The sequence below is a fragment of the Panthera tigris genome, chromosome E1 (genome assembly GCF_018350195.1).
Source record: "Panthera tigris isolate Pti1 chromosome E1, P.tigris_Pti1_mat1.1, whole genome shotgun sequence".
NCBI classification, from domain to species: domain Eukaryota; kingdom Metazoa; phylum Chordata; class Mammalia; order Carnivora; family Felidae; genus Panthera; species Panthera tigris.
Window position 1 is genome coordinate 3,377,351 of NC_056673.1, and position 26,286 is coordinate 3,403,636.

At 54.2% G+C, this 26,286-nt stretch overlaps 1 protein-coding gene across 2 annotated transcripts; it reads right to left on the reverse strand.

Moving 5' to 3' along the window:
• Positions 1-14,785: 14,785 nt before the first annotated feature.
• CCDC42 (coiled-coil domain containing 42) lies at positions 14,786-25,977 on the reverse strand. Of its 2 annotated transcripts, none has more exons than XM_042966455.1 (7): positions 25,829-25,977; positions 25,436-25,541; positions 25,060-25,164; positions 23,390-23,587; positions 18,410-18,631; positions 18,166-18,324; positions 14,786-15,069 (listed from the first exon to the last, which is right to left on the reverse strand). In XM_042966455.1, the coding sequence occupies exons 1-7, from the start codon at positions 25,909-25,911 to the stop codon at positions 14,992-14,994; spliced, it is 951 nt and encodes a 316-aa protein (XP_042822389.1). In that variant the 5' UTR covers positions 25,912-25,977; the 3' UTR covers positions 14,786-14,991. The 2 variants fall into 2 exon arrangements, with proteins under 2 accessions (XP_042822389.1, XP_042822388.1); XM_042966454.1 differs by lacking the exon at positions 14,786-15,069 and adding an exon at positions 15,076-15,599.
• Between the last annotated feature and the right edge of the window lie 309 nt (positions 25,978-26,286).

Consider the following 26,286-nt stretch of genomic DNA (forward strand, 5'->3'; position numbering starts at 1 on the left):
TAGCACAATGGCAAAACCACAGTGCTATGAAGGGTAAGCAAAATGTCTGTGGCTCTGTACTCAAGGCACCTTAGCCTTAAAGGCTCTGAGAAGTCCTGCAGCAAAGCAACCTCGCTTTCCCCAAACGTATCGGACAACAGGTTGACGAAGGCCAAGTGCATTTGCGATCCTGGTGTTCCGCGGAGAGCAATTCGGGAAACCCTGCTCTAGAAGGTTAGGACGGACCTTCAGAACGACTGCAGATGGGATCCAGATGGGCCTGGTCTCCTGCAGAATTGTTCTGGGTTGATTTTGGAGGGTTATGCCTCTGGATTTCCTCGAGGGATGCTGGAACTCGGTATGTGACATCACTGCTGCTCTCAGGGATGCGTGGATGGCATTCTGTGATGCTCCTCTCTTTAATTATTAAAGGACCATTTCTTGGGTAAAAATGGGCACGCTCGTAGAGGCATGGAAGTTTTTTTTTTTAAGTTTATTTGAGAGAGAGCAAATGTGAGCAGGGGAGGGGGGAGAGAAGGGGGAGAGAGAGGGGGAGAGAGAGGGAGAACCCGAAGCAGGCTCCGCGCACTGCCAGTGTGGAGCTCAGTGTGGGGCTTGATCTCACGGACCGTGAGATCGTGACCTGAGCCGACGAAATCAAGAGCCCGCTGCTTAACCCACCGAGCCACCCAGGCGCCCCGCAGGCACGGGCCGTTTCAAGCGGGGCGCACCGTGGGGGTGGAGACCCACCCGTCCCACTCTTCGTTTTAGACTAGGAGGGACTAGGAGGTTCTTAGCTCCTTCTCCCAGCCTGGGCACGTGGAAGGAGGCGACAGAAAGGCTGCTGGCTGGAGGTCGGGGGTTAATCGGCCTGAGTCCAGACGGCAAGCAGCTGGCCGAGGCACAAACCAAGGACGGCTTCCTCCCCTTCCCGGCGATTGCAGAGATGAGAAGACAGGGCAGGAACTTGCCACAGATGGAAGAGAGACCAGAGGAATTTGGGAGGCGCCCAAGGGGCCCAGCTCGGAGATAGTGAGGGCGACACGCTTTCTGCTCGGAGAGAAGGTTCTTTACTCGAAGAGCAGGCACCGGGTCCGACCCGGGTAGCCTGGTGAGGCTCTGGCTGAGGCTTCTTGGCCACGACCTATCATACCCGTTCCCGTTTCTAAGACAACCGGAGAACCAAATAGGAGGAACGTGAATGGCGATAAGAAGTGGCTGTTGCAGGCTGGGCCGAGCCAGACGAGTCGAGCTCAAAGATCAGAAGTTTTGAGGCCAGTTCTAAATTTAGAGCCCGATTTTGGAGGGAGCCAAAATGCACTCTCTGTGCACAAAGTGTGTCAGGAGAATAGAAAATACAGATCCCAGGGAGCGACCGGTACAGAGGGGGGTGGGGAACCCCCTTTCAGCCAACGATGCTGAGAATGAGATCAACCAGGCTCCTTCCCTTTTTTTTTTTTTTTAAAGTCAGTATCTTTTCAAAGTGAGAGCTTTGCAAGCCCTGTGTATCCCACCCCCTCTTGTCTCTTCCCTGCTGCTTTGAAAAAGTTTTATTTAAATTTTCTTACACATGTATTCATTTTTGAGAGAGAGAGAGCGAGCGAGTCGGGGAGGGGCAGAGAGAGAGAGAGGGAGACACGGAATCTGAAGCGGGCTCCAGGCTCCGAGCTGCCAGCACGGAAGGGTACCCTGTCACCCCCCGGGGCGGGTTCTTTCTGTTGACTCAAGCCGAGTCACCCCCTCATTGGACAGCGCACTGGACCGACAGCCATGCCAGGCTGGTGCCACGTGTCCCACACTGAGGTCAACGGAGCCGCGACTTCCCGGCTTCCCACCACGAACGCTCCCACTGCACTTGAATGCATTAGGGGTCGTGACACCTGGACCCCGGGCCCCCACCCTCCGCTTACACTTTCACCCACGGGCCTCTCACCCTCTGCCTTTGCTGGTGGCTTTGCTAGGACATCCCGGAGCATTGACCTCTCGGAGTCACGATTTCCTCACCTGTTAAATGCCAAGTTGCAGGGTTAGGTGGGATCCACCCCGGATGTCTCCTGCATACACACCCGCCCCTCTCTTCCCTCCTGTGCTCTCCGGGTCAGATCAGAGAGCATCACTCCGGCAGTGTCCCAGTGTCCCCAGGGCACGGTCCTGGACAAGTCCTTCCGCTCCGGACCTTCTCGCAGCTTCCCACTGCCTACACGGTCAAGTCCAGACAGCTTAGCCTGGCACTCAAGGTCATCCGCGGCCTAGCGTTTTTGCCTCATTCTCGTCAAGCAGCGACCTGAACGGTTACGCTCCAGGCTCCGTCGTATGCGAAGCTTCTCCACGCTTCTGCACGTCTCACCTGCACCCCGCTGACCGCCCACAGCCTGCTTATTAGCGGTAGGACGTCGAGCAAGTTACTTAAACCCCACGTTGGCGTAAGATTGTTTCCAAAGACGACCAGAGCAATCCCTTCCATCCCGCGTGTCTTTTGCCACGTGACTTTGCCGCTCCTGGCCTGTCGACCGAATCCCTTCCCCTCGAACCCGGGCTGGCTCTGCGCCAGTCGCTGACCAGCGTTGTGAATGTGGCGGACGCGATGCCGTGTCACCCAGTGGAGCAGAGATGAGCTGTCCCCGCTGAGCCCTGAGTTCCTGACCCGCCGAATAAACAGTAAGATACAACGGTTGCTGTGCGAAGCCATTACATTTCGGACGGGAGGGGACTGCTGTGCGGCAACAGGCAAGCGAAATCAGTCTCCTGACCCGCAAAATGGGGGCGTCGAGGGTTTCCTGCCTCACAGAGGGCAGGGAGGACTAAACAGGTCAGTCTGGGTAAAGCCCTTAGAACAGGGTCAGCGGGACGGAAGCATTCAGTGAACATTAGCTCCTCGTAACCTGCAGTACCTTGCTTAGCTCTTTCTTGTCCGTCCCCAAGCCCCTCGGGCATATAGTAGGTGCCCAGCAAACACAGCCGAATATCGAATGTCCCCTCCTTCACGAAGCCAGCTCCGATCTCTTTCCACCGGAGGGAGATGACCCTCCCTCCCCAGCCTCCGGTGACGTAGATTACATTCGGCCCCAGCTCCGGCCACTGCTTTCCGATGGGGACCGTGAGCTCCTTGAAGGCAACGCCTTGCCCGTAATACACGCGCAATGAATACTTGTTGGATGAATGAAAAATGGGAACAATCCATCCGCCCTATCAGCCTACCTGGGCTTAATGGAACTCGAAAGGAGATCAATAAACAGGTGTTTGGGCGTCTCTGTGCTGCCTCGGGAGGAACCTCTCTCTGCTGCTTCTGTCTTCTGGTCCCACCCGTGTGACCTTTATCCTTTAGGGCAGGAGAGAAGGCAGCACAGGATTCTTGACGGAAGTCTCCCCATTTCCTGCCCTAATTGCTGGCTGACCTCCCAGGTGGCAGAAGAATGGGGTGTGATGTCACAGACCTGGGAAGAAACTGGCGGCCTCCCCAGGTCCCCTCCCGTTGTTGGCGGACGCCTGAATTTCCACCACTCGGTGGAAAAACAGTTGATTCCTAAACCATGATTCAATCACACATCAGTTTAATATCTCTAAGCCTTGCCTGGTCCACAGCGGCCGTCAAGTAGGGAAGAATGCTGGATTCCATCTGGCTCAGAGATCTTTAGCTTTAGAAATGACCTGACTAATCTTTTTTTATTTTTATTTCTTTGTTGTTAAAAACATTTTTTAATGTTAATTTTTGAGAAAGAGAAAGAGAGAGAGACAGAGACAGAGACAGAGCACGAGTGGGGGAGGAGCAGAGAGGGAGACACAGAGTCAGATGCAGGCTCCAGGCCCTGAGCTGTCAGCACCGAGCCTGACGTGGGGCCCGAACTCACGAACCCCGAGATCATGACCTGAGCTGAAACCAAGAGTTGGATGCTTAACCGACTGAGCCACCCAGGCACCTCTGGATTTAGAATTTTAAACTGAGAATTTCTTAAACTTATACATAGTATTGGAACATTTCTGACAACTCAAATTTATTGATTTGAGTTTAATTTATTGGGTGAATAATGTAAATTTAAATACTTGGAAAGGTTTTGTCTTGTCACACCATTAAAGTACATAAGAGGAAACCGAACACAATAGATGTTTGCCTGCAATTTAAAATGTTTACGGGAGCCTAACTTGGTCACTGGAATCAAACGTTCAAACTCCTTTTAGAAGTGAGAGTTAAAATATGTTGGACATAAATAGAATGAGATTTGTAAGCCGGAGCTTAAGGAAGAGAGCTAGATGTTTTGAACTGTAATTTCAGTAAATTAAATACGAATTTTAAAAGTCAGCTAAACCTCTGAATCATCTTTGTCCAGAAAATGAGATTTACCGTAAAACCCGCCTGGCAGGATTATTAAGAGGATTACATTAGAGACACCAGGTTTAAAGGGTTTGGCATCATGACTGTTACACAGGGTGCATTTATTATGACATGCCACTGATTATTAGTACTATTAACTCTTTTTTTAAATGTGTATTTATTTGGGGGGGGGGGCGGGAGGGGCAGAGAGAGGAGGAGACACAGAATCTGGAGCAGGCTCCAGGTTCCGAGCGCAGAGCCCGACGTGGGGCTTGAACTCACAAACTGTGGGATCATGACCTGAGCTGAAGTTAGAGGCTTAACGGACTGAGCCACTCATGCACCCCTATTAACTCTTTCTTAAAGGGGAGTATAAAAATGTTCCGGGGTAAGAGAGATGTTCTGAGATACAGGATGTGAGGCAGAACATCGTGGTGTCAGGGATAAGAGTCCAGCAAATACCGTCATCCCTCAGTCCCTCTCTGGCTAGCAGGGCTCGCCCTCATCCTGTCCGGGTCTCCCCGAAATGTGGCCAAGTTCTCCAGCAGAGATGGCGCGTGGCCCATTATCATTACACCACCCAAGGTCCCCTTTGCCAGAGCCGGTGGGAGGCACATCTCTAGGCTCGCACCCAGCCTGCAACCAGCCGCTGATGTTTGCTCCAGGCGCCGTTCTAGGCGGTAGAACGTTGCAGAGAACACAGACCACAGCCCTTGACCTCCCAGGGCTCCCATGCTAGTGGGGGAGACACACACTACTCAGAATTGAAGAGGTTCCAAGAGGATACTTTGTATAGAAACATCTACAGGGCAAGGGGATGGGAGAGCCGGGGGGGGGGGGGGGGGGGGGGGGGACTGAAGTTCAAGAACGGGTAGTCATGGTCAACCCCCTAGAGGAGGAGCCATCTAAGCCAAGACTTAAAGGAGATGAGAGCAAATTGGACACACAGGGAACAGCCAACGCACCTTGGTGGTGCCTTGTGGCCTCCGTGAGGACTTTGTCTTTTGCTCTAAATGACGCCGGGAGCCATTGGGATAGTTGGAGAAATTCATCAACTGTATATTAGATATTAACCCATATCGAATTCATGGGTGCGATAATTCCTATTTTTAGTGTATGTGCTGCCGTGGCAAGTACAAGGGGTGTCATAAATCCTAATAAACTGAAATAAAATTATCCAGTGTTACTGTTCTTAGAAAAACACGCTAAAGTATCTGGGCCCAAAGGGTCACGATGTCCGCAACCTGTTTTCAAGTGAGTAGGAAAAAAAAAGAAAAAGAAAACTACTTCTTTGTCATAATTATCTGCGGTAGGTCTAGGTAATACGTTACCTCAGACTTAGGGGCGTAAAAGAATATCACACGTATTTTATGAGGGATTCGCGGATCACCACTGTTCATTTTTCACTTCGTTACTGTCTTACAAAGTTATTTTTGTCCTGGAACGTTAAGCGAGCTCTGATCACGCTCCAGCTACTGCGTTCAGAATCGTGGAGATGCGAAGGTCAACACAGATCCTTCCGTGAAAGAATATACCTTTCATTCATTTGATTCACCCCCCCAAACACTTAATGAGTACCTACTGTGTACCAGGCACGGCTGCCGACAATGCGCACACACCTCTGAATACGCCAAAACCTATTCCTGCTCTCGTGGAACTTAAATTACACTGGAGCTAGCTAAAAACCATGAACAAAGAGGAAAGTTAAGTAGTCATAGGTGGTATAAAAGAGTATATGGGATTTGGATAGTAGAGAGTGATGGAGTGGCTGCTTTAGACTGGCTGTCAGCCAAGAAAGGGCTGAGAAAGGGAGATCACGACAAAAGAAAAACAAAAAACCAAACCCCAATAATATGATTTCTGAGGATCCGAAATCTAGAGCAGCTTAACTGCGTGATTCTGGCCCTGGGTGTATCATGAAGGGTAGTCAAGATATTGACCAAGGCTACGGGCATCTGATGGCTCATCTGAGGTAGGAGGACCCACTTCCGAGATCTACTCACATGGTTATTGGTGGGGGAGGACTTTGTTCCCCGTGTAGACTTCTCCACCAGGGTCGCTTGAGTGTCCTTGTGACATGGCAGCTGGCTTCTCCACAGACTGAATGGAACCGAGAGAGAGAGAAAGGAGGAAACCACAGTGCTCTTTATGACCTACTCTTGGATGGCAGAAACCCTTACTCCCGCCATATTCCTTTCTTCCCAAGAGAGCTGGGAAGCCCAGCCCACACTCGAGGGGAAGGGAATTAGCTCCACCTCTTTGTAGAGCAGAGTATCAAAGCCTACTCTTTGCAAGTGCTATACAAGCTTTGTATCTATAATGATTATTAGAAGGAGTATTTTAAACTCTGCTGGTACCTCCCATGAGGAGGGGCACTGTGTGGACCATCCGCTAACCAGTCCTCAGCTTGCTCTCTCTCTCTAAGAGGCAGAGGGGATCCTGGAGGGCACATGCAGGAAAAAATTGTGGGGAAGGAGAAAAGAATGGGCCAAAACTTGGCATAAATACCACCCTTACCCTCTGTCTTCATCACTCCTGCTGTGTCTCAAGAAGGAAGAGGCCACTAGGAGTTACCTTCACGTTTTCAGTGATTCCTTCCCCCAGCAGGGCTGGGGCAGCATGGGGAGGTGGGTGCTCACTGTCTCCAGCATCCCCTCTCTGGTGCCTCAGACCCACACTTGGAGGGGACTGCAGGCACTCAACATGCGTATGATGGCAACGATGCTGGAAGTTCTCACCCTTGCTATTTGTTGACGCGGCTGAATCTTCCCATCTGTGTGTTCACTCCTGACGCTCGCTTGTTAGTGAAGGACCACAGTGTTGATGGAGACAGGCATCCTGGTCCCAACCTCCTGGCTCCTCTGGAGCAGAGTGAAACAGAATGATGGCTCGTGAATTCTTTCAATCACTGGAATCACAATGACAGAAAATATTCCAGACTTCCTACGTCCCAGGTACGTAATACGATGTACGTACATTAATTGATTTATGTCAATTATGGCATAGCATAATTGCATATGTCATAGCACAGCATAGCATAGGTTGTCATAGCAATCCTATGAGCTGCTTGCGAGGCTCTCCATTTTACAGATGGGGAAACAGAGGCACAGAGAGATTAAGAAACATGCTCGAGGTCATGGCGCTCAGAGTTTATGAGTCTGCATTTAAAACCACGATGCTAGATTGCCTCTTAAAAATTGCATCCTTTTAAAAAAATTTTTTAAATGTTTATTTTTGAAAGAGGTTCAGAATCCAAACAGGGGAGGGGCAGAGAGAGAGGGAGACACAGAATCGGAAGCAGGCTCCAGGCTCGGAGCTGTCAGCACAGAGCCCGACGCGGGGCTCGAACTCACGGACCGTGAGATCATGACCTGAGCCGAAGTCGGACACTTGACTGAGCCACCCAGGCACCCCCAAAATTGCATTCTTAACGTTGTAAGTAATAAAAATTCAAGCAGGAGATGGAACTTAAATAGTATATAAATAATCGAAAGTTAAGATTTGGGAACCCAGAGATCCCAGGTAACGTGCAATGCTAAGCAGGCAGGAGCCTTCAAAATACTGAAGCCAAGAGTTTCCAACTGGATTCTGAAGAGCCCCAGTCTTCCTGAGGCGTCTCAGGAGCTGCTGTCGGGAGCCGGGAAGATCTGTGGACCCTCCGCACCCCGGTCCACCCACAACACCCCACTTGGATCTGTCGCATTATTGTTCCCGTGCAAGTCCTTGGGATTCTCTCTCCCTCTCTCTCTCTGCCCCTCCCCTGCTCCTGCTCTGTCTCTGTCTCAAAAATAAAAACATTAAAAAATTTTAAGTTAAAAACAATTATCCCTTAGTAACATGGTCTCCTGCGGCCACTCGAGCCACCTTTTTTTTTTTTTTAAGTGTATTTATTTATTTAGACAGAGAGTGAGTGAGCGCATGAGCAGGGGAGGGACAGAGAGAGAGGGAGAGAGAATCCCAAGCAGCCTCCGTGCTGTCAGCACAGAGCTCTATGTGGGCTGGATCTCATGGACCGTGAGCTCATGACCTGTCGGAGCCACCCGGGCCCCCCTGGGCCCCCTCCTTTCGTGCCCCATCCAGTTCATTCTACACACTCGGGAGGTAGAGCCATCTTTTCCGAGGGCAAATCCGACCATGCTCTTCCCCAGCTTAAATCTGACATGCTGTGTAGACCACACACAGAAGTGCAGGTCTGGCGTGCGCTGAGACGAGTGTGAGCCGTCACCCTGGGCCGGGCGCCCTGCGTGCCATCAAATGGTGAGGACCCCGTGCCCACCTGACGAAGCTCGGATCTCACCAGACTTGCCTTCCCGGCACAGGACAGAGATGGTTTGTGAGTTTTGGTTTTGTTTTTCAGGTTTAAAGACCTACTCCTTTTCTCCTTGCCCAAACCTCATTCCCCAGATCCTAGATTGGGTGCCAAACTGGGTTTCTGAGCCTGTCACTCTAGAACAAAAAACAAGCAAACTTCTGCTCAGAGCACAGTCTTTGGCCTCGTATTCTTTATTGTGTTTCTTTAATAAGACCCTCTACGTGCCCTTCAGGCTAGAATAAAACACAAGATCCTTGGAAAGACCTCCCCACCAGCCCCAGCGCGATCCCACCCTGCCTGTCTTCTGTCCTGGCTGTCTCTGGTCCAGCGACCCCAGCCCTTCCAGACCCAGGGTGTCCCCACGTTGTGTTAGGACAACCTTCTTCTCCTTGTTCCTCCTCCTCCTCACCGTCGTGTGACTAACCACTGGTTTAATGTCCCTCCCAACAGACCATAAGCTCCAAGAGGTAGAACCCACATCAGTTGTTTCCCCATCTGTCCCCTTCACTTCTATCTGGGATTGGCACATAGGAGGCACTCAATGTCACCACTGTTGATTGACAGAAGCCCAGGTGTGAGGGGGGAGGTGGGTGGGAGCAGGGATGCTGCCTGGGGTGGCTGTGAAGTGAATTATGGGTAGGGGAGGGTGGCTTCCGGGTCCCTAACTCACAGTCCAGCCTCCTTCCTTGGATTCTGGATGGCACATAATTGGGCATCTCATTCGTTGATCTCCAACTGTGTCCTGGGCCATTGTTTCACCAAATTCTGGGTTTTCTTCTGACTCTTCCTGGCCAGCTGGTCTTCCTTTTTGCTAATTTTCCATTACTCCTTGATACGAAAGCACTCCCGGTATCTCAAGATGCAGTAGCTCCCAATAGTTTAGCCCTTCCTAGAAAGGTTAAACAGAGTTCCTGCATGGAACCAGCAATTTGTCTCCCAGGAACGTAACCCAGGAGAGATGGAAACCGATGTCCCCAGAAAACCTTGCACAAGAATGTTCCCAGCAGCACTATTCACAAAGCCAAAAAGGAGAAACAATCCCAATGTCTGTCAACTGTTGGCTGGATATGAAAACGTGCTGTGTCTATACAATGGAATATCATTCATCCATAAAAAGGAGTGATGTACCGACCCATCCTATAGCGTGGACGAACCTTGAACACATTATACTAAGTAAATGAAGCAAAAGGCAATAGAGTGACTCCACTTATACGAAAGGCCCAGAATAAGGCCCCCGGGTGGCTCCGTCGGTCGAGCATCCGACTCTTGATTTCAGCTCGGGTCTTCATCTCACGGTTCGTGAGATCCAGCCCCGTGCCGGGCTCTGCGCTGACGGTGTGGAGCCTCCTTGGGATTCTCTCTCTCCCTCTCTCTCTCTCTCTCTGCCCCTCATCCACTCTCAAAATAAACATTTTCAGAAAATGCCAAGAATAGGAGATCCAAAGAGTAGATTAGTAGTTCCTGAGGGCTGGGGGTTTGAGAGAAAATGGGAAAGATTGCTGACGGCTATGGAGGTTTTTTGGGGGGCGCAGTGATGAAGAGGTTCTGAAATTGTGTCGATGGCTCCACGACTGGAGCCACTGAAATGTATACGTTCAGTGAATGAGTTCTATGGTATAGGAATTCTATCTCAATAAAACTGTTAATTAAAAGAAAAAAAAAGTACTTCCTAGTCTTGTTAAGATTCTTGGGAGAATCTATCGAAAGGTAGGGAATTTCTCCTGCCCTCCCCATCCCTCACTCATGAAAAATCCATACATGTATGTAAAAGTTTCATGAAATGTCAGGAATTCCCAGACTGACTCAAGTCCATTCGTTGACCCCCCCCAAGAAGGCAATAAGCCCCAGAGGAACCCCAAAGCTATCACTAGCGCATGAATGGGAGGTCAGGTCCACATCTGAAAGGGTTCCTGCCCTCCGTGCTTCATCTGGGCCTTCAACACCCCGCCTTGTCACAGTCCCTCTTGTTCTGAGGTCTTTTCTTGATTAGTGCGGAAGACAAAGTTTTAACACGGCTGCTAAGACCATCACCCCCTGGTGTAACTGCCATGTTACATGGCAAGGGGGAGATGATCTGGATGCACTTAACCTAATATCATGAGCCCTTTACTTTTTTTTAATGTTTATTTTTGAGAGAGAGAGAGACAGACAGAATTCGAAGCAGGCTCCAGGCTCCGAGCTGTCAGCACAGAGCCCGACGCGGGGCTCGAACTCACGGACCGCGAGATCGTGACCTGAGCCGAAGTCTGACGCTTGACCGACTGAGCCACCGGGGTGCCCCTCACGAGTCCTATAAAAGCAGAGTTTCTCTGGTTGGGTTCAGAAGAGGAAGCCAGAGGGATGGAAAGCAGGACAATGACTCCGCTGCTGGCTCCAAAGATAGAGGACATGGCATAGGACAAGGAATGTGGGCAGCCTCTTGTCAGAGAGCCAGCAACCAGCAAGGAAATGTGGACCTCAGGCTCCCGGCTGCACAGTTATTCTGCCAATAACCCGAACGGGCTCGGAAGTGGGTTGTTCCCTAGACTGTCCAGGAAAGAGCTTGGCCCAACCAACATTGTGACAACAGTCCTGAGGGCAGAACCCGGTGCGTCCTCGGACTCCTGGTCTACCTGTGAGATCACTAGTGTATGTTGGTCTAAGGCTCCCGGCCTGTGCACAGATTGCTGGCTTTCGCTCCGTTGGCTGTTTCTGGATCCAGCCCATGGCCCTGTGCCCTCGATCACTCCTGGTCTACATGGGGAGCGGTCTCAATGTCAAAATGTTAAATTTTCAAAGGGGGAGGGGCACCTGGGTGGCTGAGTCAGTGAAGCCTCCGACATCAGCTCAGGTCATGATCTCAAGGGTCATGAATTTGAGCCCCACATCGGGCTCTGTGCTGACAGCTCAGAGTCTGGAGCCTGCTTTAGATTCTGTCTGTCTCTCTCTCAAAAGTAAATAAACATTTAAAAAAAAAAAAAAAGTTTCAAAGGGGGAAAGCACGTGGGAACATCAGGCCATTGGAAGGGAGTTTCCCAGGCCAGAGTCGGGGAGCTTGCTCAGGTACCTGAGTGATCCACCCACAGCTGGCTTGAAATAAGAAGGTTCCAGAGCCCCTCCAGCCCCCTCCCCCTTTTCCGGCTGGAAGGGCTAACAGGCTCCATGGGGATCGGGGTGTTGTAGCATTGAGAGGAAGTCTGTGAAGGTCTCCCCTCCTCTTGCCTCCCTTTACCCAGAAAACACGGGGAGCCCTGCTTCCTGCCTTGGCTGATGAGAACCACTCATTTCTGGAACCAATCCGTTCTTTCTGCTTTAACGAGCTGGTGTCTTTTCTGGTTGGGAGCGCTCTAATCAGGCCCTTTACTCCAGCTTTTCCTTGGAAGGTGATCTCATGCATCTGGGAGCCCAGCTCTCCCCTAATCGGGCAGGCCTTGGACTTCCTTCTGGGGGTCCAGGGCCCAGGGCAGCTGGTGCCGAGGGGCTGGGGGAGGGGGGAGGGCCTGTCCCTGGCTGCCCCAGGGGCTCTTCAGTGAGAGAGTCCTTGTGAGGATCCCTGGGCTTTTCTACATGTGCTCTGCCCCCTTCTGTGGGCTTGGGAAGGAGTTTGTGGGTTTGTGGCTTTGCTCGTAATCAAGAAATCTGCCTAGACCCACAGAATTTCTTCTCCCCGGCCGGGGCTGGGCCCGTTTGGAAACCTGAAAAGTGCAGTAGTGTTGGAGTGATTTGTACACACATGTGCACACACGTGCGGGGGAGGTAAACCTGAGCGTGTTCAATTAAGCAGGAAACTGGACAGTCCAAAGATGAGGAGCAGGGGGGAGGGAGGGGAGGGGGAGAAAGACGGGGAGGGAAGGGGAAATGGGAGGAGGGGAGAGAGGAGGGGAGAGAGGAGGGGAGAGGGGAGGGGAGAGGGGAGGGGAGAGGGGAGGGGAGAGGGGAGGGGAGAGGGAGGGAGGAGAGAGAGGGAGGGAGGGAGGAGAGAGGGAGGGAGGGAGGAGAGAGAGGGAGGGAGGGAGGAGAGAGGGAGGGAGGGAGGGAGGAGAGAGGGAGGGAGGGAGGGAGGAGAGAGGGAGGGAGGGAGGAGAGAGGGAGGGAGGGAGGAGAGAGGGAGGGAGGGAGGAGAGAGGGAGGGAGGGAGGAGAGAGGGAGGGAGGGAGGAGAGAGGGAGGGGGAATGGGAAAGGTAGGGTGAAGGGGAAGAGGAAGAGAGGGGAAGGGGGTTGGGGCAGGGCTGAGGGGGTCCTAGGCCACCCAGGACCTGGGTTCAGTCCTTGCCGGCTGGTTGTCTCAACCCCCACCTCACAGACACAGGGTTTTGGGGGAACTGTGGGTCCCACACCCTCTCCCGCCTCCCCGGACACAGCCCAGGAGGCTCAGAGGTTCGGGGAAGTTGGGTTAGAGGCACGGCCTCTGCCCACAGACCCGTTCCGGGAGGGCCCTTGACGCCCATGTCCCTCCAGTAAGAGACTGGACCCTTTCCCTCCGAGCACCACCCCCAGAACCGGCCGCCCTGGGTTTTCCAGATGGCCTCTCCCCCCGCCCCTCCCACGGAGAAGTCCCTTTGGCCGGGGCCACGTGACACGGAGGGGATGGCCGTGTGGGCGCTTGGGGCCCCGGGCAGCAGGAGCTCCCGGAGCCACTCTCCCTGGGTGTCTCTGGGGAGGGGGCCTGGGGGTCCCAGAGAGACTCCGTGGGAGGCCTGGGGGAGCAGAAGTGAAGCTCGGCAGTCGGCCCCCCTTCCCCGGGCCCCCCTCCTCCGGCTCCTGGGCTCGGTCCCTGGGCCAGGTGTGCGTGCTCGGCTCCCCCAGGCGGGATGCGGCTTCTGTCCGTCCTCACGGACTCCGGCTTGTGCGTGTGGATTCGGACTCACCCTCCCCGTCTCTTCCCCGGCTGCCTCCCGCTGTGGGCTCCGAGCCCCAGCGTCAGCTTTGTACAGGCCACTGACACCTGCCTGACGTCAAATCCCTGTACTGTAGCCCTTTACACACATCCGTGAGCATCCTCCGGGGGCTCTAGGCTCTGCTCGCACCCCGACTGGCACAGGCCGGATCCCCGGTACTGTTACGCGGGAGGAGCCGGAAGGAGCCCAGGTCCTTGAAAGCGGCTCCCGGCACAGCAGCGGCCCTCAATCAACCGGAGCGGGCAACCGAATCACCTGGCGGGCTTATTAAACCCCCTCCGTGGCTGGGTCCCGCCCCCCGGAGTTGCTGATTTTCGGGTCTGGGGGCGGGGCCCGAGTATTTGCATTTCTAGTAAGTTCCCAGGTGCTGCTGGTTCTGCGGGTCTGGGGAGCGTGCCTTGAGAACCACCTGGCCGATGCAGAGGGTGATTCCAAATCCGGGGCTGGCCGGGGCCTCCCGCAGGACCCCAGCGGAGAGGAGGCTGCCGAAGTGTTGACAGTTGGGGATCCCAGCGTCCCCCCCATCACCTTGTTCAGTCCTGTTCTGCTACCCGCTTCGGAGGGGAAGCCATCGGTGTTCTGGCTTTCTGAGAGGCGCCAGGCTGAGCTGAGCACCTGCCCAGGGCAGGCAGACCGAATGTGAATGGCGACCTTGTCCCTGAGCAAGCGTGCTGTCCCGTAGGACGGGGACGGTGGTGCCACACGGGGTTTTCACCCGGATGATGTGCGCCAAGTCTAGGCTCCGTAAACGCTCTCTTTGTCTGGTCTCGGACCTGCCCTGATGGTTTTGAGTTTGGGGCCCCGAGTGCAAGACTTTGCATTGGTCCGCATTTAGTTCAGTTTTTGCTGGTTTTCAACTCTCATTCCAGTCCGCTAAGACGCGTCCTCGGGCAGCCTGCCTGCGATACCCACGTTAGTGCTGCTGGTACCACACTGCGTGTTGTGGGTCCTCAGGGGGAGCAGGGCAGGGCTCGTTCCCTGGGTTGGGGAGGGTTCTTGACTCCCCACCTGTTGAACTCCCACTCGGGAAGCTGCCTCCATAGTTTCTAGTGAATCTTTGCACCCCGGTTAGAAACACCGACTTCAAAAAAAGAATCTTTTCTTTGAAGTGATAGGGGAAAGAAGGGTCCTACGTTCTCACCCTGTGCTGGTCTAGTTCCGTGTGCAAGTCCAAAGCCTAGGAGCTGCCAGACCTGAGATTCGTTTTCTGGTCCCTGGGCAGCCTAAGTGGCCAGCTTCAAGAGGGGGTGTCTTTCTCCCCTCGGTGGACCTTCTTCCCCCCTGAATAAACCAAAAAGAGACAGAGCTTAGGAACAAACGTCTTATAGGATTTAATGTTTTTGGGGATGGGAGGGACTGAGGCCTTAAGGGGTAAATGGTGGGGTGCTCGCCAGCAGGAAGGCATTGGGGTCCCAGAGGGCTAGACGGAGCTGACTGGGTGGGCCACAAGCTCACCAGGGCCTTATGCTCTCTCAGTCTCTGTCTCAGAACATTCTGGAACCACCGGTGCTCCTTAAACCCGGACTTGCTGTTGTTCCTTCCTCCTCACCTCTGTCCAGATGTCTGACAGATCCTGGATAAACTGTTGGATCTAACAAGGCAAGGGGACCGGGGCTCAGCCCAGCCAGCGGCAGGCCACCCCACCCCCAAACGGAGCACGGCCGGGCAGAGCTTGTAAGGAGTCACTGTCTCCCTGTGACTGATTTCTCGGGGCCACTTTCCCTTATTTGACAATTATTCTAGTTGAAGCTTCAGGCTTGGCAGACTAGAAGGCACAAACAGGGAACTCCTGGAGGCACACACGGTGAAAGTACGAAGTCCAGCTGACCGTCTGGGGAGGGCAGGGGCGAGGGGATGCCGGAGCAGACCCTGGTACTAGAAGCCTCCGGCGGGCAGAGGCCAGCAGCGTGGGGGGAGACGGCTCTCCACAAGTGAACAGCCTTCACGGTGGGCGTTTGCTCGGAACCCAGAACTGACGCCCCTTATGATCATCTTGAGTCATCGACGGAAGCTTGAGTTCTATTCGCAAGCTTCTGTTTCAAGGCGTGCGACGTGGGCACCTGGCCTCCTCACGCGGCCCTGGGGAAATCGGTTCATCTTTCTGGTAGTCAGCTTCTTCATCTTTAAGAAGGGAAGGGGGAGAACAGGTTGGCCTAGATGGCCTCTACGATCTCAGTTCTAAAGTCTCTCCTTTTCGGGGCGCCTGGGTGGCTCAGTCGGTTAAGCGTCCAACTTCGGCTCCGGTCATGATCTCATGGTTTGTGGGTTCAAGCCCCGCGTCGGGCTCTGTGCTGACAGCTCAGAGCCTGGAGCCTGCTTCGGATTCTGTGCCTCCCTCTCTCTCTGCCCCTCCCTCTCTCTCTGTCTCTCAAGAATAAATAAACGTTAAAAATAAAATCGAATTAAATGTCTCCTTTTCAAGGATGTTCCTGGGGATGGGACCACGCGGACCGTCCAAAACTCTCAACAGCCCCCTTCCCCTCCCCATACGGTTACTATTGCAGATACAATTCCTGTTTTGCAAATGAGGAAACAGAGTCACTGAAGGAAAGTAACTTCCCCAAGATCACGGAGAAGACAAGTGCAGCACTCCTCCAACTATGTTCTTATCATAAGCGATCACACTCCGCCCCCCAAGAGGGTTCTGTGGTCAAGTAAACTTTGGAAATGTTATCTGCTTGGAGAGGCTGGGGCAGAGCCCCAGCAAAGTCCTGTGTGTCACGACCTTTTTCTTTTTCTTTTTTTTTTAATGTTTATTTTTGAGACAGACAGAGACAGAGCATCAACGGGGGAGGGGCAGAGAGAGAGGGAGGCACAGAATCGGAAACAGGCTCCAGGCTCTGAGCCATCAGCCCAGAGCCCGACGTGGGGCTGGAACTCACGGACCGCGAGATCGTGACCTGAGCCGAAGTCGGACGCTTAACCGACTGAGCCACCCAGGAGCCCCTAAGCTCCTTTTTCAATAACACTAAGACATCATTTGTCTTTGTCTCTCTTATTCGCTCACGAGCGAACAGTGGCTTTTACCAGAGCGGGACGTTTCTGTGACATAGGCTGTCACAACAAGACGAATGCTGAAGCTGAAGGGAGAACCCACCTGTCCTCCAGGAAGCCAGACATTAAGTGGATTTGCAGAAATGTTCCTTGTCCCACAGAGCGTTCTTTTGGAAATGTGCTTTGCGTCAGGAACGCCATTTACGTTAACATGCTTCTTCTTGTCCTTGAATAATGAATTAAGGATTTTTAATTTTTCTGTTTGAATGTCTCCTACGGTAAATATCAGCAGCTATAACCCATACAAACAAAAGCTCTTTGAGGGTCTTCAACAAATGTGAAGGGTGCACAAGCCTCCTGCTCGCAGAAAATTTGAGAATTGTGGCTTCCGGAGCAAGCTTTCTTACAAACTGCCTTCGAAGTCTTTGAACTGTCGATAATTCTGTTCTATGTGCTCTGAGCTGCAGGCTGATTCTCCGGGTTGAGGAAATAAATCCCTCCTCCTGGCTGGTCAGCGGGGTGAAATCTTTAGATTTCACGGGTTTTACTTTGTTGTTGTTGTTAAATAGGGGAGATGCCTTCTGGCCCATTGCTTTCGTTGGCTTGGATTTGATATTCATTCACCAAACGCTTATTGAGCGCCTACTGTGTGCCAGGCACTGTATTAGACACCGAGATACAGCAAATAACTAAACAAACAGAGTCCAGTCTTGAGGAGCTTTCTGTTATTTGACAGCAGCACTCAAGGCTTTTGCCAAAGGAACAAATAATTAGTCATGGTTCTGTGCATCTGACAGGAAGTATGGCTAACCCGTCTTCTGGTACAGAGCTCCCCAAAGTGCGGGATATCTGTGCCTTTGGTGGGAAGTGAGATGATTCTGGGGCGCCTGGGTGGCTCAGTCGGTGAAGCGTCCGACTTCGGCTCAGGTCCTGATCTCGCGGTTCGTGGGTTCGGGCCCCGCATCGGGCTCTGTGCTGATGGCTCGGAGCCCGGAGCCTGCTTCGGATCCTGTGTCCCCCTCTCTCTCTGCCCCTCCCCGGCTCACGCTCTGTCTCTCTCTCTCAAAAATAAATACACGTTAAAAAAAAAATTTACGGAAGGGAGACGATTTGGGGTGGCACACGGACACAGCATCACACGGCTTTGAAGCATAGTGAGAAAGTTATTTCCTTTCCAATTTCCTTTTAGTTACTTCAAAGAGAAAAATCTCAGGGTGCCCCTAATAAGACAGACACCAACACTTTCCTAGACGTGCTGACTCCCCCCACCCCCAATTTCCTCTTTTCCCAAAGCGTGGGCCCCAGGCACGGAGCTTTCAGCACGTCTCTAGAATCTAAGAAGACTGTTTTTGCACCAGCGATGAATTCAATCGTGGGTCCCTGCTGGGGCCCGCGTTCACTGGGGCCAAAAGGGTCTCAGCGCTAACGCCGTGGTTCTCAAAGCGTGGAAGCCAGACCAGCACCATCACCTGGGAACCTGCTGAAAAATGAAAATCCCTGGGTTCTCATTTCGGACCCACCGAGTCAGAGACTCTGGAGGCGGTGACCAGTAGTACCCCCCCTGACCTGGTGACTCTGATCCTGTTAAATTTGAGAACCACTGCTCTGTGGGGTTCATTCTTCCACTGGACCAATGGACAGCCATCTTAGCTCAGTCGGGGCAGCTGGCCAGGGCACCTGCACCCCCTCTTACCATGTCCAGCTGTTTGTGGGTGTCATCCAGGGACACGGAAGGGGTCTCCTTCAGCTGCTTGCTCACGATCTGGAAGAGGTTCAGTGCCGCCATCTTGATGGTGCCAAGCAAGAGGGTCTTCTTGGCGGCCGTGTTCTGGATGTGTGCCCAGCGAGATTCCTGGGGAGGCGACGGGGCCGGGACATGAGCAGGTGTGTGCGTGTGTGTCCCTTGCTCACCCAGAAGCCCCCACCCCCGCGCTCACCCAGACGATGACGTCGCTGCAGGCTCGGTCAAAGCGCATCTGCAGACGCGCCAGCTCGTTGTTGTGCTGCAGGATCTCGTCGTCCTTCTCCTCCATGTAGCGTGCCAGCCGTGCCTTGGCGCGCTCGATCTTCTCCTGGCCCTCCTGCGCCGACTGCATGAGGTCGTGGTGCATGCTTATCAGCGTCTTGTAGCGTGAAATCACCTCGTGGATCTCCTCGAACTGCAGAGGGGGCTCCCATCACGGCACGGCCGCCCCCCAGGGCCGCCTGCTAGGTCCCTGGCTGGATGCCTCAGTCTAGTGGGGAGACCCTCGGCCAAGGGCAAAGGGCAGAGGCCGTGAGGAGTCCCCCCGCTGGCCCTCCTGGGTTGGTATGGGCCATGGGACAGGTGTCGGGGGCACGTGCAATCGGGAGCTAAGGTCCTCGGTCTGCATGTTGCAATCACTGGGAGCTTTACATTTTTTTAAATGTTTATTTTATTTTTCAGAGAGAGGGATAGAGAGAGACAGAGTGCGAGCAGGGGAGGGGTAGAGAGAGAGAGGGAGAGAGAGAGAATACCAACCGGCCTCCACACTGTCAGCACAGAGCCTGACGTGGGGCTGGAACTCACGAACCGTGAGATCTCAACCTGAGCCGAAATCAAGAGTCGGAGGCTTAACAGGCTGAGCCACCCAGGCTCCCTTCCACCAAGATGTTCGTTTTAATAAACACGAGGGGGTCTGAGGGGGTCCCTGGCACCCGAATTTTGCACAAAGGTCCCACAGCTGGATTCTAGAGGACCTGGTGGCTGGGGCTTGGGGGGGGTGGGGTGGGCGGGGAAATGCATTTTGAGATGTCTCCCAAGGCAGTAATGACCGTATCCAACAAGAATGTACCCAGAACCATTTGTAAGCCAGGCCGGATGCTAAGCACTAGGCCCGGAGCAGGAGATAAGAAAGGCAGACCCTGCTCTTGGGAAGCCTGAAACTCGGGGTGGTACAGAGTGAGGACAGACAGACAGGGAAAGAGTTACAACTCCGAGCGATAAGCCCTATCTAGGACTGGAGGATGGGGCCGGCCAAAGACTGTAGGGTAGTATCTTCAGCCCAAGGCTCTCTGGTATTTGTTCACACTTGCTGAGGTCCGCCTCCAGCTGGGGGCTGGAGAGGGCACCGGTGGGGCGGGTGGCCTGCCGGGCTCGGCTGTCCCCTCCAGCACGGTGCCGGGCCGTGACATTCTGACCCCACCCTGCAGACCACGGGCAGCAGAACAGAAGCCCTGTGGCCCTCTCTCCGTAGAAGGTGGCGTGGGCACCCGATCCGGGATGCCAACTCACCTCCCCAGGGGTTTATCGGAGTGGGCCTTCCGGCTGCCCAGGGGACATGCCCTGAGCGCCTTCTCCATCTCGTGACATTCCCAGCGACAGACTGGCGTTCCGGGAAGTGCCCTGTTGGCCTTTCCATCAGCATGCCCCTGTGGGGGAGGGACCACCCAACCCGGCATTAGAGGAGGCGGGGACAGCCAGCAAAGGTTTCCTGGGGTGGCCAAAGTGGGGCCAGAGGTATGAACATAGCCGGCCAGGCGGGGGCAGGTGGGGGAAGGCGAGGACAGGTAAGGGAGCAGCCAGCCCAACGATGACAGGGGAGGGGCGGGGGTGTGTGGCAGGTTTAGGACGAATAGCCTGGGTTCAAGGTGGGGACGGAGAGGTCCACCTGCAGGAAGTAAAAAAAAAGAAGTGCCCCATGAACCCGGAAGAGGAGAGTGGACTTCCTCCATTCAAGGATTCTAAGAAGCAGAGAGAGAACGTTACGTCTGCATTTCCGGAAGTTCCCCGAGTCCACGACCCAAGAGCACATGACAGTTAAGTTGAACGGAGCTCCCAAGGGTACTCAGTGCTGATGTCAAAGGGATTGGGGTGCCCACCTGCAGAGGCTCCCGCTGTTCAAGGATGGGACGCTCTGGGGGCACCTGGGTGGCTCAGTCGGTTAAGCGTCCCACTCTGGATTTCGGCTCAGGTCGTGATCTCGAGGTTCGTGGGTTCAAGCCCCGCCCACGTCGGGCTCTGTGGTGACAGTGTGGAGCCTGCTTGGGATTCTCTCTCTTTCTCTCTCTCTCTCTCTCTCTCTCTCTTTCTCTGCCCCTCCCCCAATAAACAAATAAACTTAAAAAATAAACAAGTAAAGACAGGACATTGAAACATCAGCCAGAGTGAGCGCAAAGGATCACAGCACACCAAATGTGTCAACAACCCACGAATTTGTAACGATACCGACAACATTACAGGTCACTTTTGGAAGCTGCCAGAGAATCCGTTCATTAAGGTGAAAACTGGAATATAGAGTCCGGCACTTAACAAGCCTTTCCCTTAGGACTCACGAGGTCATCAAAGGTAGCTGATGAAAGGAAGAGCCCGTCTATGATATCTTTCTCCCGGTGGTAGTTTTCTCACTAATACGTGAAGAAGGGAAGACAGAACATTTCCAGCTCCTTCCAGAACAGAACCACCCCCTTATGGTTCAGTAGCTGCCCGCCCACTATCAGAGAAACCAGAATTGTGGATTCTATCACCAAGGATTCACTTGTGCCTCTTTTTAAATATATCAGCAGGATCATACGTATGTCCTCTTTTCTGTTCGGCTTTTTAAAAAAATTTTTTAAAATATTTATTTATTTTTGAAAAAGAGAGAGAGACAGAGCGTGACTGAGGGAGGGTCAGAGAGAGAGGGAGACACAGAATCCGAAGCAGGCTCCAGGCTCCGAGCTGTCAGCACAGGGCCCGACGCGGGGCTGAATTCACGGACCGCCAGATCATGACCTGAGCCAAAGTCGGACACTCAACTGACTGAGCCACCCAGGTGCCCCAGTTTGGATTCTTTTGATCAGCAGAATCATGTATGTGACACTTGAAAAACAAACATCCCAACCAAATGCCGTGTGGGGACCTTGTTTGGACCATGATTGGAACGAACCAATTGTACAAAAAGCACGTGTGCAACAGTTGGGGAAATTTCAATGTTGACTGGATATTTAATATTAAGGAGTTACTGTCACATTTTTACGAGGTGTGACAATGGCATTTCCCTTATCTTGGAGAGTCACATATTGAAATACTTAGAGGCTAAAAAAAATATCATTTGCTTCAAAATGGCGGAGGTGGGAAGAAGGTATGGGGGATGATAGGATGAGTTCATAATTGTTGGACTTATGTGGTGAGTAACGGGCATTCAGTAGACTATTTTTGTATACGTTTAGAATTTTCCATAATTAAAAAGATTAGGGTTTTTAATTTTATATTTATTTTTACATTTTTTTAAATGTTTATTTTTGAGGGAGAGAGAGAGAGAGAGAGAGAGAGCAGGGGAAGGGCAGAGAGGGAGGGAGACACAGAATCCGAAGCAGGCTCCAGGCTCTGAGCTGTCAGCACAGAGCCCGACATGGGGCTCAAACTCACAAACTGCGAGATTAAGACCTGAGCCGAAGTCACTTAACCAATGGAGCCACCCAGGCGCCCTTATTTTTACATTTTTTAATGTGTATTTATTTTTGAGAGACTGAGAGAGACAGAGCGCAAGCAGGGGAAGGAGCAGAGAGAGAGAGGCAGACACAGAATCGGAAACAGGCTCCAGACTCAGAGCCATCGGCACAGAGCCTGACTTGCGGCTCGAACTGTGAGATCATGACCTGAGCTTAAGTCGGATGCTGGACCAACTGAGCCCCCTGGATCTTTGGATACGTAATACGTCACCAAAATAATAAAAGCAGGCATGAGAATGAGCAGTTTAAAAATCAGGATACTGGTTACCTCCGCAAAGAGGGGAAGAAGGATGGGGCTTGGAAGGAGCGGGGGGCTCCCAAGGGCTTTCAATTAAAGACAGGGTTTTATTTAAGGAAACAGAACTGGGGGGGAATATTAAGATTTGCAAAGCTGTGATGCCTACTTGGGTGCTATATTTCTCTGTACTTTCAGTATGCTTAGAATATTTTGGAAGACATAACGGAAGAAGGAAACAAGAACGGAAGAAGGAAAAAGAAAGAAAGAGGGGCAGGGGGGTCACGCTGGCTGTAGAAAGAGGGACAGGCTGGTGACCAGGAGTAAGGCTGTGTTGAACTCCTCTGGATGAGGGATTGAGGTACCTTGGGGGTCTGGATGGGGAAGGGACAGGGGCCAGATTCCAGAAATATTTCAGAGGCAGGATAGGCCAGATCTGCTGATTGATGGCTGCAGGGAGGAGGGGGGGAGGGGAAGGGGGGAGGATAAGTCCTATCTTATCATTTATCTGCTGCTTTGATATGTGGTCTTCCCTCACTAGCCCCCCCCTCCCCCCCTCCCCCGGGGACGAACTGAACCATTTACTACACAATGGATCCACCTTAGAATGGAGGGCGTAACACAGATCTGGGCCTCACGCACAGATAAATTAGTTCTACAAGGAAGCTGCTGGAACTTTAAAAAGCGGAGCATCCTTTGCCTCCCGGCTCTGCCCTCAGGACCCGGATCCACAACCCCCACGGAGGACACACTTCAGGACTGGCTCCCTCTGGGGAGGGGGCCCTGCCTGCTGCTGTCACCAGGGGGGCGTGGGAAGACCGGTGGCCTGGGAGGCATCCGTGGGAGGCCTTGAGGGGGGCAGGGATGCCCAGGGAGAAAAGTGGAGGACCACTGAAGGAAGGGGCTGGGCGGAGGAGCCCGGGAGGAGGCTGAGGAGGAAGGCCCAGAGGCGGGAGGAAAGTAGGAGACAGGAGGGGAGCCCCTGTTCGAGGAGGAGGTCGGGGAGCCCCGTGCAGGCCGGTAGTGGCCTCTGTAGCTCTGTGCTGGGTTTGGCCTCTGCTACCTTCTCCCCCTCGTCTCCACCGCCTCTCGGGTCTACAAAACGCACCCGGGGGCGAGGGCAGGGAGGGTTGGGCTCAGGCCACATCCGGCCGCAGGCAAAGCTTATCACACACACACACACACACACACACACACACACCCCTCCCCAGCCGCTCCCGCCCCCCCTCACCTCCGAGTGCTCCACCACCTTCTCCAGGTACTTGTTGAAGACGCAGAACTCCTGCATCCTGGTGCTCAGCCGCTGGTGCTGCAGCCACAGGGCCCCCATCTCCTGCTTGACCTTGGCCAGCTCGCGCACCCGCTGCCTCTTCAGCTCGCGCTCCTTGTTGGCTTTCTTCAGGGCGCGGATCCGTTTCTGGTCGTTCTCCTGGGGGCGGGGGGGGGGACGGGAAGAGGGGAGGTGGCACCTGTCACACTCTGACGCTGCCCTCCCCCCGGCGAGGCCCTCGCCCCTCTCTTGGAAACGCTGGGGGTCCAAGCCTAGGGGGCTGGGGTAGGAGGCAGGCCGGGCGGGGCCAGAGCGCGCTCCTATAGCTGGCACTGAGGCCCAGGAGGTGGTGCCCTGAAAGACACGAGGCTCAGCTCTGGCCATCCGGCTGACCCCACTTCTTCATCCCGCAAAGTCCTCCCCCCCACCAGAGATCAGGGGCCACACCCACCCCTCCCAGTGCCCCCATGTGGCTCCTTTCCCTCCTCGGGGGCTCCCGGGATTCCACACGGATGGAAGGTGTTTGGAAGCAGGTGAAGGCACGCGTGACATTTGCCCTGTGCCCCGGGAGCCCCCCAGAGGATCAAGGGTCCCCTAAACCAGCGGCTCTCAAGTCCAGCTGCGTATCACAATCCCCTGGGGAGCTTTTTATTTTATTTTCATATTTTTTTCATGTTTATTTCGTTTTGAGACAGAGAGAGCACAAGCGGGGAAGGGGCAGAGAGAGAGAGGGAGACACAGAATCAGAAGCAGGCTCCAGGCTCGGAGCTGTCAGCCCAGAGCCCGACGCGGGGCTTGAACTCACAAACCACGGGATCATGAGCTGAGCCAAAGTTAACCAACTCAGCTGCCCAGGATCCCCCTCGTCCCCCCGGGGTTGCAAGCAAACAGACACCCAGGGGTCCATATTTGTAACAATTTTTTTTTTTTAGGATTCCCAAGCTGTGGAGCGTCTGGCAGCCATTTGGAGGACCTCTCACCCCCAAATCTCCTGCCGCCCCAACCACACGCCACTAGCTTTTCTCTGGCCACTGGGAAGGACTGGACCCCTGGAGGATACACGCAGGCCGCCAGCTTCTTTCCCACCTGGATTACGCACAGAGCAAGACTGGAAATGCTTACGAGCAGGGGTCCCCCGTGGGATCACCCCTGGGAGCTGGGCCAGGCCCCTCAGGGCCCCATTCGTGCTGGCTGGAGCTGGTCTGGACAAATCCGGATGGTTAAATCCTCCTCTGAGGACGGATGGAGAGGAATTGGATTGTGATGCCTGGACCTGGTCCTTCAACCAACCCCTGCCTGGTCTTTCAGTACAAGGACGGAGGGGTGGCTGAGTGGCGGGGAATAAAACTCTGCCTGGTTCCCCTTTGTGTCCCCATGTGCCTCACCCTGACCGCCGCACACTCGTTTATTCGTCATCATCCACCCATCCATCCATCCATTCATTCATTCGTTCACTGGAGACACTGTGTGCACCAGGGAAACAGGAAATTACGAACAGTATTGAGGACGCGAAGGGAGAAGCCCCAGGCGTCGCTGAGCCGCGAAGAGACTTTCAACTGGGGTGACGAGTGGGCAAGAGCAAGGAGGAGGAGGCCAGTTTGCGAGGGTGGGTTCCCCCCGGCCCCTCACACCTGGATGAACTGCTCGAACTTCTGGATGTGAGCCTTCAGCTGGGCCTCCTTGGTACCCAGCTCCTCCCAACGCAGATTCAGGGTTTCCATTCGGCGCCGGAACGTCTTGGGGGTTGGGGAGGGCAGAGAGGTCAGGAGGGCCCCTCCCCCCGCCCCGCCCCTCCCTCCCGGGCGCCTCTGTCCCCAGGCCTGCCCGGTTCGGAGCGCAGGGTCCCGGGACCCTGCTCCCCTCGAGGCTCAGGTCCTTCCTCTCTCCTCCCTGGGAACACAGAAGCTTCGCCGGGACTCCCAGCTCTGGCCGCCCACACAGAGGAGGACTGTCCCGGGGCTCTGAGCCCCGGGGCCCTTCCTGCCCTCCGTGCCTCCAGTCCCCCACCTCCTTCTTCTGCTCCATAGCAATGTGCATGATCTTGGCCTCTTTCTTCTTCTCCAGGAGCCGGATGGATGGGGACTCCGACTGCTCCTCAATGTTGGGGAACTTCCTGCCCAAGACACGGGCAAGACAGGCCGGTGGGTTCCGAGCGCCTGGGGCGGCCGGGGCTGGCGGTAACCCGTGGACACGGAGGGGGAAGGGGGTCCTGTCCCCCACGGGAGTGAAAGGGACGGTGTGTTGAGAGGGGACAGGGCTGTGTTGGCGCCTGGGAAGCACGCTGGGGCAGGGCGATGAGGACTGGGGGGGGGGGGGGGGGGGGGGGGAGGGGCGCAGGGTTGTAGGAAGTGGAGGGGACGGGCTGGGAGGGGGGGCGTGGGGGGTGTGGGGGGCACTCACTGCAGCAGCTGTAGTAGCCTCTCCCCATACTGTAGCCGGAAGTACTCGGCCAGCTCGTCCTCCTCCATGATGCCCAGGCTCATGCTGGTGTGACCCGATGGGCCAGGCGGCCGGATCCTCGCAGTGAACCGGTGGCTGGGGGTGGCTGGGGGGGGGTGGGGGGGGTGGGGCGGTAGCTGGGCTCTTGCTTCTCCCTTCCTCCTGCTTGTCAGGGTCCCCCGGAGGGTGGGTGTCTGAGACCCCGGAAAGACGGCTGGACACCTGCGGTGGGCAGCTCAGGATGATGTATTGGGAAGTGAAGGGAGATCTGGTTACCTAGCAACGGATCTCCTGGTTCTGTGGACCACCCATTGGAACTCAGGCTTTGCTCTCTGACCCTTGTCCCCCCTGACCCCAGTCTTGCTGGAATCCCACCCCCCTGCTCCTGCATTTACCCCCGAGGAGCTTGGGGAAGAAGT

Bases quoted from the DNA above. Each gene is read 5' to 3' on its own strand.
- CCDC42 (XM_042966454.1), bottom strand. From the start codon at position 25,911: ATGAGCCTGGGCATCATGGAGGAGGACGAGCTGGCCGAGTACTTCCGG. The intron at 25,542-25,828 runs GTGAGTGCCCCC...TGTCTTGGGCAG, and splicing joins AGGCTACTACAGCTGCTGCA to GAAGTTCCCCAACATTGAGG. The intron at 15,600-18,165 runs GTAAGAGGGGGT...CCCTTCTTAAAG, and splicing joins CCCACAAACAGCTGGACATG to ATGAAGAAGCTGACTACCAG.